This window comes from Narcine bancroftii, chromosome 1 (assembly GCF_036971445.1).
Source record: "Narcine bancroftii isolate sNarBan1 chromosome 1, sNarBan1.hap1, whole genome shotgun sequence".
Taxonomy (NCBI): Eukaryota; Metazoa; Chordata; class Chondrichthyes; order Torpediniformes; family Narcinidae; genus Narcine; species Narcine bancroftii.
The window spans coordinates 334,355,831-334,371,420 of NC_091469.1; the positions used below are offsets into that span (position 1 = coordinate 334,355,831).

General features: G+C 36.4%; 1 protein-coding gene across 1 annotated transcript in view; it reads left to right on the plus strand.

The window, feature by feature from the left end:
- retreg1 (reticulophagy regulator 1) overlaps positions 1–15,131 on the plus strand; it is an 87,514-nt gene extending 72,383 nt beyond the window's left edge. Inside the window, exons 8-9 of the mRNA XM_069909288.1 lie at positions 502–628; positions 5,137–15,131. Coding sequence (XP_069765389.1) covers positions 502–628; positions 5,137–5,630 — 621 coding nt within the window. The 3' untranslated portion in view covers positions 5,631–15,131. The remainder of the gene's footprint in view (positions 1–501; positions 629–5,136) is intronic.
- The last annotated feature ends 459 nt before the right edge of the window (positions 15,132–15,590 follow it).

Consider the following 15,590-nt stretch of genomic DNA (forward strand, 5'->3'; position numbering starts at 1 on the left):
TCCCTACACCAGATCCTCATTTTCCTCCTTCTTCCTGCCACCATCCTGTTTTGATTCCATTAACCTGACAGTCCATCTTTCTAGTTCTCCCTGACCCCCTCCGGATCCTAACTTTCTTGCATTGCTCTTTTCTGCCTGTTTTCTTCCTTTTCTGTTCCCCTTGCTTCTCTTTCCATGCAATCGTTTGAAAATCATTGAATATAAAGTGTACAGATTTGTGGTGAGCAATTTTACAATGAATCACAATCACCAATGGTTGAGCAAATGAAACTAGGCATTGTTGAAGGAGAGAGAACAGGAAGAATGCAGAGAACTGAAGAATAAAGGATGAAAGATCAGGACAAGTATAATTAGAATTTTAAATTAAATTGAGTTATTAATACAGAGCATTTTCCTGTGACCAATGTTATTATATTATTTAATGATTTGCTTTATAAACTTTGATTCATTACTCTTTTTTGATCACTTGACAGCCCTAATTTTTTTTTTTTTGTCTTGTAGTTAAGTAGCTCAGGAGCTGGCAAAGAACTATCCATTTCAGATACAGAACTATCAGAAACATCCTGGACAGAAAATGGAACCTTTAATTTGTCAGGAGGACATACCCCACAGACAGATGCTTCAGATGGTATGATAAACTTGTGCTACCATTGAAGAGTGTGCAGAAAAGGAGCTGGTTGTTACACATAACATGACTTTTAATAAAATGAAAACTCAAAGGTTGAAAATTCCTATATTATATTCCAGTTGAATGAACTATAAGGAGGAAGTAGTACTACAAATAAACTAAGAATAATTTGGTACAGAAACATGTTTGGATTTTGATGAAATTTTATTTTTTTTATGTAGAAAGTATTTCTTGTTTAGAGTAAATGCAGATCAACACTGTTCTGGTGTTACACTTTTTAAAAGTTCCCAATTTTCCAGGTTTGCATTGAAATCAATTTTCCAGGTTTGCATTGAAATAAACAGTAACTTGGATTAAAAAGTTAGATCAAACAAAAGTGTTGCTGGTGAGTGTTATCATAGCTTGCAACCATACACAGCCAGGCTGTTTTTTAATTAGCTTTTGCACATATTCAATTCAAATTATTTGCAAATGTTTGAAGATCTGGAATTTTAACAGTAGTAGAGGGCATATGTTTAAGGTGAGAAGGGAGAGATCTGATGGGCACTTCTTTTACTCAGAGGGTACTCTGTATTGAGAACAAGCTGCCAGAGGAAACTATAGAAGTGAGTACAATTATTAAGTTCAAAAGCCACTTGGGCAGATATAGAGATGGGAATGATTTGGAAGGATATGGACGAAAAGCAGGTAAATGTGACTAACCCAGAATGTCAACTTGGTCATTGAGGGAGTGCGACAAAGGGCCTGTTCCCTGCTGTATAACTAACTCCAGTACATCCTTCCTTCATTTATTGAGAAGATAAGGAAGGTTACAGTAAACATATATTCACAAGCTATTGGCTAAAACACTTGTGTGCGCCTTACTATCATATCACTAAATGCAACTAATTCAGCACATTCCTGGTTATATTATCTTTTGCTGTCTGTAATCGATTGTCCAAAACCCTTTTTTTTTTTTTTTTTCCAAAACCCTATTTCCAAGAACATGTAACATTCTGTCCATCAGACACCCCTATGCCTATAGGCCTGCAGTTTTTATCTTGGTTTTCCAATCTCTCCACTGTCTCATGCATCATCATCTTCGTAGTCTTGCCCTGTTCTGTTATCCTCTGAGATATCTGTTTTGCTCCCCAATCGTGGCTTTGTGCTCATTCCCATTTTAATCCTTCCACCATTATCAGCCATCTGTTCAGACACAAAATTCCTAAGATTCAGAATTTATTAAATGAACTTTTGCCTCTCTTTTTTTTTCAAAACTTTATTTATTAATTTTAACATATGAAGAAAGTAAGTAATTCACGTACAGAAAAAATACAAAATAAAGTAATACAAGTATAAAGTAACATAGTTAATACAATACCAATCTCGGCATCTCCCCCTAACAACTAAAAACTAAGACTAAAAAAAAACTATTTTTAACCCCTAAACCCCCCCCCCTCCCCACCCCCACGATAAAGAGTGAAGAATTAATACTATTAGTATAATTAAAAAAATATATCTTTAAAAAAAAAAGATCGATATATATAAAAAAACAAAAAAAATATTAATTAAGTATTAATTATTAATCCAAAAATTTTTTATTATATAAGAATATATATGAAAAAACAAAAACAAAAAGAACTTAAATGAAAAAAAACAACTAATAATAAAAGAACTAAAAAAAAGAAAAAAAGAAAGAAAAAAAAGAAAACATATATACAGAAAAAATATATAATAAGAAAAGTTTTTTTTAAAAGAAAAAAAATGATTAATTCAAACTTATTTAAATTGTATATAATCAATAAATGGGGTCGACTTTAACTCATAAAAAGACATCTTATCTTGTATAGAAAAAGATATTCTTTCCTTAACCAAACAAAACTTCATCTCTGAATACCACCTATCTAAAGACAATACATTTCTATTCTTCCAAGTAATCGCTATACATTTCTTGGCCACTGCCAGCGCTAAGTAAATAAAAGAGATCTGGTAATTATCTAATTCTAAATCAATCAACGGTTGCATATTCCCTAATAAAAATATATCAGGGTCTAATACAATATGAAGATTATATAGATTATTAAATACAGATTGAATACCTTTCCAAAATTGTTGTAACCAATCACACAACCAAACAGCATGTAAAAAAAGTACCAGAAACCTGATCACAACGAAAACAAAGATCTGACTTACTAAAACCAAATTTTTAAAATTTTTCGGGTGTTAAATATAACTGATGTATAAAACTATAATTGATCATCGCCAATCTAGCATTAATCAATTTTCGAACACTATTACGGCAGATTTCAGACCAATCTTCTTCAGTTATTGTTAAACTTAAATCTTTTTCCCATTTCATTTTATCTTTATCCCAATCTATTTTACTTTCACTTTCCAACAAAATACGATACAAACCTGATATATAACCCTTTTTTGGAAATGAGAGCACATATTTCTCAAAATCAGTTTCAGACAGTAAATTCATTTGACGACCGCAAACCTGTTTTCAAAAAGATCTTAACTGATAATACACAAATATAGAATAACCACTTATATCAAATCTCTTTTGCAATTCTACAAAAGAACAAAAATGACCTTCTAAAAAACAGTCAGATAAATTATGTATTCCTTTCTCCTCCCATTGTTTCAAAATAGTATTAGATACCGTGAAAGGAACAAGTTGATTATTATATAATGGTAATCTTCCCGACCACTTATTTTTCAATCCCATTTTATGTAATTTACTTGTCCATAAATTCATTAAATGTTTCAATATTGGTACATCATGCCTCTCATTCTTCTTTTCAATCTTTAGGACCAAGTGTGAAAACTGCAGAAGTTCCAATAGATATTCAAAATAAAAATTTTAAAATGTGAATCTTGGTCCAAAATAAAGTAAATCTGTGGAATTAATAACAAAAAACAAAGTGACAGAGAATGCACCCTTCTTCACTCTAAAGGAAACAAGTGACATTTCAAAATAGCTGTACATTAGGATCTGGAAGAGAAGTAAAAACTCATGCATATAGATCCTCAGAGACATTGTTTTGAGCAAATTGCAGGAGCTACAGGCTGACAGGTGTCCGGGACCTGAGGATTTCATGCACCCTAGAGGAGTGGCAAGTGAAATGGTTGATACATTCATTTTAATTTTTCAAAATTCCTTAGGTTTGGGTAAGGTTTTATTAGATTCAAAAAGAGCAAGTGTAAGTCCTTTATTCAAATAGAAGCTGCTTTACAAACCTTTAGAAAAAAAATCACGGTGATCAGGAAAAGTTAAAGGGAATAATTTTTATCCAATTTATTGGTGGTGTTCTATATGTAACATTTTGTGGATAATGGTGAATCGGCATAGGAATTATACTTGGGTATAAGAGATGCTGCACTAAAGTTTATTGTAGAATGGTTACAGCACAGGAGGAGGAAATTTTCCTTCATGTCTGTGCTGTCTCAGTACCAGAGCAACTCATGAATTCCACCCCATTCACCTCTTCTCCATAGCCTTGCAATTTTTTTTCTTCATTGGAGTTTGTTCTTGAAGGTGAGAACACCTTCCACCATATCTGTCGGCAATGCAGATTCCAAGTGCACACAGAGTTTAAAAAAAAATCTCATGTTAATCTTAATTCTCTTCATCTTTATTTTTTACATTTCTCCTTTTGTCTTTGACACCTCTACATCAGCCTCTCCAATCTATCCTTTTAACTGTGGTTCCTCATCCCTGAAACTATTTAGATGGTTTTTTTTTCTCTGGACCCTCTCAAATCCTCTCTTTACTGTGGCATCCAGAGTTAATCACAGTACACCATTTGAGGGTGGGTTATGAGGGTCCAGCATGAGTTAACTAGTATCTGGAGTACTGGGCACAGTATCAATGTCCTGATTGAAAGGAAATGTGTAAACGTGTTGTAAAAAGCACAAAGAAAGTTCATTAGACAAATAGCTAGAATAGAGAAAATAAATATTACAAGCGAGGTTTGTATTGACTGGAATTTGGAAGAATGAGATTGAAAATGTAAGATCCTGGGTGCTTTTGACAGGGTAGATACAGAGAGGATGTTTTGTCTCGTGCAAGGATCTAGAAGGTGGGGGGGGGTCACTGTATAAACATAAGAGGTCTCTTAAGAAAAGAGACTTTTTTTTCTGAGAATGTCGTGAGTTTTCCTTAGCGGACTCTGAATATTTGTTGGACAGAGTTAAGTAGAATTTTGATAGGCAGGGGACAGAAAAGTTAGATGGGGTGAAGGGGAACACAGAGTTGAAATTGCTGTCAGATTAGCCATGATCCTACTAAAAGGCAGAGAAGTGCAAGAAGTAAGTAACTTTCCCCTGCTCTTAAATCTTGTGATTATTTGATTGTATTCAATATTTATTTTCTGTTGATTCCATCATTGACTTGGTTTATCTTGTTTCAAGTTTGATTTACTCCACTTAAGTCAAGTTTGTAAGAAGTCATGATAAAACGGTACAAAGTTTATAGTTCACATCCTTTTAGTTTTAATGCTCTCATGTTTTAATCATTGATTCAGATTTGGATCGTCCAAGTGATCATGAAGAAGCATTTGCCAGAGATCTTCCAGAATTTCCTTCAATAGACAATAAAGGAACAGTAGATGATGATGACGACTCAAGTATTGGCATTCCTACTCCCCCATTTCCCATTTTGGAAGCAGATTCATGTCAGGAAGACGCAGGGACTGCTGTGGCTGGGCTTGCCCTAAACTTGTCCAATGAGCAAAGCCTCAACCTGATCAGTACTATGGCAAGTGAGGCCATTGCTGTAGCCGTGACATCTGCTGTGAAAGGCCAATTGCAGGCTTTTGAAACCAACCCCACTACGTCACCACAGCACAACTCAAGTGAAGAGACTGACACTGAGGAGGGTGATGACTTCGAGTTGCTTGATGAATCTGAGCTAGAGCAAATTGAGAGCGAAATAGGGCTGGATCAGGGCCAAGCAGCAAAACCTGAAGTCAGTGATGGCAAAGCAGGCTTTCTCTCAAACCTACTGGGAGGTCATTAAACTGCCTTTCAGGGCTGGAAAATAAATATGCAGACCATATCTGAACAACAAAACAAATACAAGCTATAAGCTTATTTACTGCAGTTCCCAAAAAAAGAGCCAAATTTCATAAATAGGATCTTGTCCAAAAGGAACTAAGTGCAGCAAAGATGAGAAAAAGTGAAATAATACTGCACATTTAATAATCTAGTTATTGAAGGAACTGATTTGATCTGTGTTATTTGGTATAATGGGCCACCTATTTTCTGTGTGTTGTCTGACTATAATCTTTATGCCTTGAATTAACAGCATGGAAATTAATCCTGTCTTGTCAGTCTGAGTTAATGACCAGCTTTAAATGTTTTAACTGACTCAAATGGCAAATCTAAAAGTTAGATATTCAACGAACACAATTTTTTTCTCTGAATTGTGTGCAGAAACAGACAATCAGTAGTCAGCTTCTCCCTGGCCTTGTAGTAAGTTGGATTGCCAAGGAAACAAAGTGTACCCATCTTTCCAAATATTTGCTGTATTTTAAATATTTTATGAAGTCCAGTCCTGTTTGAAGTCTTTAGCTCGTATGTTATGGTAGCTTTGCCATTTTTGTTGCACTTAAGTGGAATGTTGAAAGAAATCTTAGTCGAGGCATGTTTCAAATCTGAGATTAGTAATCCATTTCCATGCTTGTTCTTTTTGGAATTACATAAAAATCAATCTGTACTGCACTTTCTGCCTTACTGAATTGCAGATTCAAAGGTGAAAAATATCACATTAAAGTTTAGTTTAAGTTGCGTATTGCAAATTAGTTTTTATAATATTTTTGTTTTAATCTATAATACCTTAAAAGTTATCCTTTTTACACATCACTATTTTCGGTAATGGGCTATAATCTGAAAATACTTATACATTTTATTTCTCTCCTTGGAACATTTTGCTTAATTTATAGCTCAGTGAGTCTCATGACAATAACTATTTGAAATACTAATTTCACTCAGGATAGAATGTCAGAAATATGTTAAACATACATTGAAATTGAAGCTAATTCACGTTAATATTAGTTTCTGTTTCTACTTTGGATCTGAATTTTAGCCTGGGACAATATCTTTGGGATAAGCAATATTATGAATGTAGGAAACTTAATGGAATGGTTTTCTTGAGTATCCTATAGGCTTTAATTACTTTAACACTGCAGGGTAACAATAAGAAGACCTTCTGGTGAGGGTGCACAGGGGATAGCTGGCTTCAGAAACTAAAGCAACAAGTAGGTTGGAAAGAGATTGAGGGAGTGGGAAAAATATTACATTACTGGGAATGGGCCCCAATGGTGTCAAATTATCAACTGGTTATTTTATTGTGGGACCAGGAGATGGTAGGATTCAATAATAGTAGAGGGGGGGATGAGGATAGTTGTTTGTTGAATGCAAATGGATTCCTGAGGAAGGTCGAGTACTGTGAAGCTTGTTGAACCTTGAGGAATCACACCTGCAGCTCCTGGCCCCAAGGCACTTATATTTGCAGCCTTTTGGCTGTTTTCAATTTAAATTTCCTGAGACCTGAGGAACCCAGCTAAACAGATCTTTGACTAAAAAGGCAGAGAGCCCCATTATAAATATTTAATGACTAACTGGTTCCCGCAGCAGTGTGCATGCTGAACCTCTTGTTCTGACATTGATACCGAAAGTGGATGATTTGGCAATTATTTTGATTCCAATTTGAGATTTATGGCAATTTAACGTCTGCCTTAACGCCAAACTACCTGGTTTCAAAGGGATTTTCTTCCACCCTAGTTTATTGTAATAGAGCCTTACAGAAATTTTAAATCTATCCTTTTTTTTTAAAGTCACAAATTTTAGATGATTTTAGATGACAACAACAGGTATTTTTTAAATAATTTGTCCTTCATTGATTTAAAATGGTAAGTAATTCCTTCAGCTTGGGAATATTATTGTATTATGTAAAATTATTAATGAGTTCAGTTGATTAACTAACACAGAACAACTTATTACAAGGTGTGCAATTTGCTTATTCCAAACCACATTAAAGATATCCTAGTACCTATTAACTTGTCAAATTTTGCTTAATCCTATTAAACTTTGAAATGATCCTGGAGCAATTTTGTCAAACAAGTTGCTCAAAATGTAATCTTTTCTTAACACCATAAAAGGGAAAAGGTAAAAGCTCCATTATAATTATTTAGTGATTCATCTGCGTTCCACAGCAGTGCACATGCTGGAAGCCTTGTTCCTAATATCTAATTTGGCAGCTTTCTAGTGATTTGTGGCCAAATGCTCAGCTATATCTTTTACAAGTTTGGATAAACAAATAAACTTTTACATTCATCAGAGCTTTTGGTTCCTTTGAAGGAAACTGATCCAGTTGATAGCAATTATTGCACCTATAATGCACAATACTGCTGCAAAACAACAAATTTTGTGACACATGTTCATGACAACAAACCTGATTCTGATTGCTTCTGATACACCCAATCGATCGCTTAATACCATTGTAAAGAACTAATATTTTAAAATTTAAGATTTTAATTCCAAGTAAGTGATTGGATAACTTTAATTTGTATCGAGGCACATTTGTGAGATAGCTACAGACACTTCACTTTCAATTTTAACTTTATTCAAGTGGTATTTGAACACTTATTTAAAAATAGTATAAACTCTTGGGAACTGGCTCAAGTTCTTAAGACAGGTGCCTGTCTATCTTTCAGGAAACTCCTCATCCCCTTTCGATGCTTGTTTTACCCTTCCCCCAAACTCCTCACGACTCATTCAACTCCACAATGACCAAACTTACCATGCCTCTTCCCTCACCTCCACACTGCTTCACAGAACCAGACCATTGCCTGGCTCTTTCACTCATCTCAACTTCAACATCATAATCTTCACAAAATTGCTGGAGAAACTCAGCAGGTCTGGTGTATTTCACTAGACTTCAGCAATCCTGAAGCTCTCTTTTCCTGAGACCAGCCTCAGCCTAAATCAACTTCTTTGCGTTATGGATTCTGCTGTGATGGAATGTAAAGGCCTTGATCTGCTCAGCAGTACATTATTCCTTGAGTTCTGTGCTATTGCAATTCTGGGCACCAGATTCAGAGAAAATTATGCATGTAACACCTTACAACCAATTTTTTGGCATCCATTTTCCAGATGAAATGCTAAGATGGCTCTGTTTACCTGGCCAATTGAAATAAAAGAGTTGTGGCATAATGCAAAGAAGATTGTATGACTAGTTCTGGGAGCCCAGCCAATGTTTGCTTTTACCTGCAAAATAAAACAAACCCATAATTTTTTGGCTATTTGTGGGACTACTGAGTTAGTTAGGAGACATTTACAGAAATAATATCAAAATGTTTGATAACTAAGTTTGTACAATCTAATTTGTAGCTTAAATACTTCCAGAATTTGAACCCAGGCTCAAATGATTAATGTTTTTATTAAAACAAATCCTGATACTTTCACCATCCCATCGCTCTTGTAGTGGAACATAGAACACTACAGCACAGTGCAGTCTTTTGGTCTTTGATGTTGTGCCAACCCATATATTCCTTCCCCCCAAAAAACTAAACCCTTTCTGCCTTGTAATCTATTTTTCTTCCATCCACATGCCTGTCTAAGAGTTTATTAAATGTCCCTAATGTTTCAGCCTCCACCATCATCCCTGACAAGCCATTCCAAGCACCCACAACTCTCTATGTTTAAAGTAATAATAAAAATTACCCCTGGTGTTTACCCTAAACTTCCTTCCCTTCACTTTGTACATATGTCCTCTGGTGTTTGCTATTCCTACCCTGGGAAAAAGCAGTGGGTGTCAACTTGTAGACCTCTATTAAGTCTCTTTGTTCCAAAGAGAAGAGTCCCAGCCATGCTAAACTTGCTTCATAAGACTTTTCCAATCTAGGCAACATCCTGGTAAATCTCTTCACCTTCTCCATAGCTTCCACATCCTTCCTATAATGAGGTGACCAGAACTGAACACAGTACTTTAAGTGTCTCACCAGAGGTTAAATTGTAGAGTTGCAACATGACCTTGCGATTCTTGAACTCAATCCCCCATTAATGAAGCCCAACATCCTTTAGGCCTTCTTAACTATCCTATCAACTTGCATGGTGACCGAGAGAGAGAGAGATGTATTTGGATCCTAAGGACCCTCAGTTCATCCACACTTTTCAGTAACTGACTTCAGCCTTCTGGTTTGACCTTCCAGAATGCATCACCTCACACTTGACTGGATTGAACTCCATCTGCCACTTTTCCACCCAACTTTGCATCTTGCTTGTGTCCTTTTGTTACGTAAAACAACCTTCAGCACCATCCACAACTCCTCCAACCTTGATATCATCTGCAAACTTACTGACCCATCCTTCAGCCTATTCATCTAGGTCATTTACATAAAAAAAAACCAGGAAAGATCCCTGCAGAACACCACAAGTCACTGCCCTCCAGGCATAATACTTTCTGTCCACTACTACTCTCTGCTTTCTACCTGCAGCCAATTTTTTTATCCATGCAGCCAAGGTTTCATGAATCCTTTGCCTCATGAATTTCTGAACAAGTCTCTCATGGCGGATCTTGTCAAATGGCTGACTAAAATCCATATAGACTACATCTTCAGCCCTACCATCATCAATTTCATTTGTTACCTCCTCAAAAAATTTCAGTTAAGCTCGTGAGATATGACGTTTCCTTCACAAAGCCATTCTGACTATCCTTGAGTAGACTGTACTGTTCCAAATGCACATAGATCCTATTCTTAACAATCCTCTCCAATAGTTTGCACACCAGTGACGTAAGACTCACCAGTCTATAATTCCCAGGATTTTCCCTATTACTTTTTAAACAAGTGGACCACACTTGCCATTCTCCCATCCTCCAGCACCTCCACTATGGCCAAAGAGGATTCAAAGATCATAGCTACTACCCCATCTGTTTCTTCTCTCACTTTCCACAGCAGCCTGGGGTATATCACGTCTGACCCCGGGGATTTATCAATCTTGATATTTTTAAGAAGATGCACTTCCTTAATCTCAACACTGTCCAGCACACAAGCCAGTTCTATTCCAACCACACCCTGATCAAAGTCCTTTTCTCTTGTGAATACTGATGTAAAGTATTCATTTAGGACCTCCCCAACCTCCTCTGCCTCCAGGCACATGTTCCCTCCTTTATCCTTTAGTAGCCCTGCCTTCATTCTCATCATCATTCTGCTCTTTGCTTATGCATAGAACACCTTGGGGTTCTCTTTAATTCTATTTGAGAAAGCCACCTCATGCCCCCTTTGAGCTCTCCTTAGTCTTTTCTTAACCTTCTTCCTGATTACCATATACTTCACATGAGCCCTTCCTGTTTCCTGCTTCCTAAATCTAATGTATGCTTCCTTCTTCATCTTGACTAGCTGCTTCATCCGTTTTGTCAACCAAAGTTCCCTTTTTCTACCATCTTTTGCCTGTCCCAGTGGGACAAACCTATCCTGAACCCAACACAAGTGGTCCCTAAACTTCCTCCACATTAGTACTTTCAACCTTGAACATCTGTGACCAATTTACTTACGCTAGTTTCTGCCTCGTCCATTGTAATTAGCCCTTCCCCAATTAAGCACTTTCCCATTTTGTCTGCTTTTATCCTTGCCCATAGCTATGCTAAAGCTCAGGGAGTTGTGGTCACTCTCACTGAAATGCACCCCCACCAAGAGGTCTGCCACCTGTCATCGGCTGGTCCACATATTGTATCAGGAATCCTTCTTGAACACACCTGACAAATTCAGCCCCATCTATTCCTCTTGTAGTCAGGAAGTTCCAGTCAATATTAGGGAAGTTGAAGTCTCCCATAACAAAAGCTCTAATTCCTGCACCATACCAAAATCTGCCTGCTTATCTATTCCTCGATGTTCCGAGGGCTATTTGGGGGCCTATAGACTACTCCTAGCACAGTGATAGCACCCTTCTTATTTCTGACCTCCACCCACACCAACTCAGTAGTCACTTACTCTGCAGCATCCTCTCTTTCAATAGCAGTGATACTATCACTGACTCGTAATGTTACTCCCCTCTCACCTCCCATCCTATTCCTTTTAAAAAAACAAACCTGGTTTTTGTATCAGCCAATCCTGCCCTTCCTCCAGAGGACATGGGTTAAGAGTGAAAGGGGAAAAGTTTAGGGGGAACTTCGTCACACAGTGGTGGAAGTGTGGAACAAGGTGTCAGCTGAGGTGGTGAATACAGGCACAAATTTAAGAATTTGGACAAATACATGAATGGGAGAGGCATGAATGGCAATGGACTGGGTGCAGGTCAGTGGGACTAGGCCAAAAGAAATAGCTTTGGCACAGACTAGAAGGGCAGAAGGGGACTGTTTCTGTACTGTGCTATAGTTCCCAGTCTCTGTAATGGTCACAACATCATAGTTCCACATATTGATACATGCTCTTAAGTTCATCTCCTTTATTCCTAATAGTCCTTGTGTTGAAATGTACATATTTAAATCCCTCCCAACTGACTACATTTATGTTTCGTGCCTACCCTGTCCTTCCTCACAAACTCAGACCACATTGCATCAAGCTTGGAGTTCGATTACCGTAACCATGTAGTAAACTTGTAGACCATTCAGGTAGTACAATTAACAGATTTATCTCTTCACTCTTTTATGTTCAGGATGATTCACTTCCGCCCTGACAATGTTAGATGTCAGAATCCGAATTTATTGTCGTGAACAAGTCATGAAATTTGGTGTTTTGTGGCGGCTTCTTAGTACAAACATTCATATTATAACCATCTTTCAACTATAAATAAAGTAAGAATAATAGTTCACAAAAATAAGTCAGTGTCTTTGATTATTCAAGAATCTGATGGTAGCGGGGAAGAAGCTATTTTTGTGCCTTTGAGTGCTTGGCTGAGGCTCCTGTACCTTTTACCCAATGGTAGCAGAGTGAAGAGGGGGTGGTGGGGGTCTTTAAGGATAGAAGCTGCTCTGGTGCCTGTGATGTCGCAGGCCAAGTTGACAACCCTCTGTAGTTTATTCTTGTCCTGAGAGTTGGCGCCTCCATATCAGGCAGTGATGCAACCAGCCATATTCCTCTCCACTGTACACCAGACTCTTAAGAGTCTTTGGTGACCGACTGAATCTCTTCAGACACCTCACAAAGTATAGCTGCTGGCGAGCCTTCTTTGTGATTGCATCAATATGGAGACTCCAGGACAGATCCTCGGAGATGTTGACACCCAAGAATTTGAAGTTCTTGACCCTCTCCACTATTGAGCCCTTGTCGAGGACTGGATTGTGTTCCCTTGACTTCATTCTGAAGTCCACAGTCATCTCCTTGGTTTTGCTAATGTTGAGCGCAAGGTTGTTGTCGTTACACCATCCAACGAGGTAATCTATCTTCCTCCTGCACACTTCCTCCTTGCCCTTTGTGATTCTACCGACAACCGTGGCATCGATAGCATTGGATTTGTGCCTCGCCACACAATCATGGGTGTATAATGAGTAAAGCAGTAGGCTAAGTACCATTCCTTGGGGTGTTGATGGTCAGTGAGGAGGAGATGTTTCCAATTCGTACTGACTGGTCTTCCAATGAGAAAGTCAAGGATCCAGTTGCAGAGTGGGGTACAGAGGCCTAGAGTTTGTAGCTTCTTGACCAGCACTGAGGGAATAATGATATTGATGGCTGAGCTGTAGTCAGTGTTTTCAAGGTGATCCAGAGCTGAGTGGAGAGCCAGCGATATTGCATCTGCTGGGAGCAATTGTGACGATAGGTGAATTGCAATGGGTCCAGATCTTTGCTTGGGTATGTGTTAATTCTGGCATTTTCTTTCTTTTTCAATCTTTTTATTATTATTATTATAATTTATAAACACATACAGTTCAAAGAGATATAAGAAATACATAGTAAGTAATGAATTAATACAGAGATATTAAACAATAATATTACAGAATAAAAATATATCATATAAAAAAAAATTTAGATCAGTTTAGGGTGTGAACTATCTCTAAAAAAAAGATATAATTAATAACAATATATGAAAAAAGAGAAAAAAAAAACCCAAAAAAGAAGAAAAAACAAATCTGAATTAAAAAAACTTTAAAAAAAACCTACAGATATAGCTAAACCATGCCGATCACTCCGATCTCATCTTACAGCCCTATTCTGGCATTTTCAAATTTAATTTGTTAATTTAAATTTCTGTTGCTAATCATTTAAACAAAGCTCTTCTGGAATTCATTGTTCAGTTGAAAAGGTGGACAAATTAAGAAGAAAATAAATGAAGATTTAGCCAAAATCAGTGAAATTGTATACTTGGTGCAGATTAAATTGACAGGTCTAGTAATTTTCACATTCAGCAGAAAATAATTTTTTCTTGTATATTTAGCCCCTTTGCCCATGATTTTCTTTCTACTGTGCTGATCAATAACTTGCAGCTGGCACCTTTCATTTCACCATTCTCCAACCCTAGTGCCATTCAATGTGCTTTTTGTTTGATATTGAGCTGGTCTAATTCATTGGGCTATTTTGGTGAGTTCTGTTTCTGGTGACAAATTACAATTGTGTGGTTATCTTTTTTCTCATTTTTAAACTGGAAATCTAATATTCAAACATATTGAGTGAGAAATTTGTCCTTGCGTAACTTCTGCAAATTTGATTTAATCTGCAATGTATTGAAGCTTATTGCAACTTCAAGCCTGAAATAATTTTAGAATTGGAATCCCAAGGTTGAATGATTATTGGCATTAAAAAAAAATATCTTCACCATCATTCAGTAATCGTGACTGTGAAATATTCAAGTAATACAGTTGATGTTTAATACAAGATTTCAGTAGTAAGTATTTTTATTTTATGTTTACCAGCACCATGCTTGTTAATTTGTTTGCTACTAGTGCCTTTAAGTAAAGCTCACCATACCAAATACAGACTTTAATTGGGACTTCTGAGAAGATGGTGTGCAGGTTCTCAATAAACTAGTATGACTTAAGAAATCTGAAACTTGGGATGTAACCTAAATTGTTGAAACAATAAAATTGTTGCAGATTTAATACTTTTATCCAATTAAGGGTGAATTTCTACCCCAATTTGTGTCTTTTCAAAATGTGATTATGTTTATTCACTTCATTATTTTGTTAAATATCTAGATTTTGCATCGATAGGATTATTAGTGTATTAAAAGCGGGTGCTGGGATAAGTATGATTTTGACAATATTAAATAGGTTTGCACTTTATATGTAGTTTTTACTAAAATGCACTTTCTATCAACCAAACATAGAAGCCACTAAGTTTTTGACAGAAAAAGCAGATAAACCAGAAAGGAGCCCATCATAAGATGTCTAATATTTCATAAAATATAAAGATGTCCCATTTACAGCACTTTATTAAATAACCTTTTATCCACAGGATTTTAAAAATGTCAGTGGAAAATACATTGGATTTGATCATTAAGGCTTGTCTAATGTCGTGTTGATTTTTTTTGTGATTGTGATTTTTTTTAAAACAAAAAAATAAATGCACAAAATATTGTATTTAAACCTGTGTATTTTTATAATCAAAATAATTGGAGAATAGGATCTACAATTCTTTTGAACCTTGTATAATCCTAGGGTAATTAGGGAAAATAGACAACACAACTGAGGAATATTCTATAGATGCAACTGTGAACAGAATTTTGACTTGCTTGCAGTCATTGTCAAATTTATTAATCCTACTTTGAATGTCATCTTCCAGACTGAATATTTCATTGTGTCTTAACCAATTTTTCACAAACACATTGGACCTGATGTCTACTGAGCTGTGCCTAGAAAATAGGAAATGAGAGTTAAATTTCTCAAGAAACCAGGAAATATGAGTTTTTTCCAAAATCCTCGGGTCTAAAATGTTTTTCTTTTCCACTTTCCTGTCTGATTGACAGGCTGGCTGAAAATCAGTTACAGCTGAAAGATGTGATGGAGTTGCTGACTGGTGCAAATAGGGAGTGGAAATCATTTTCA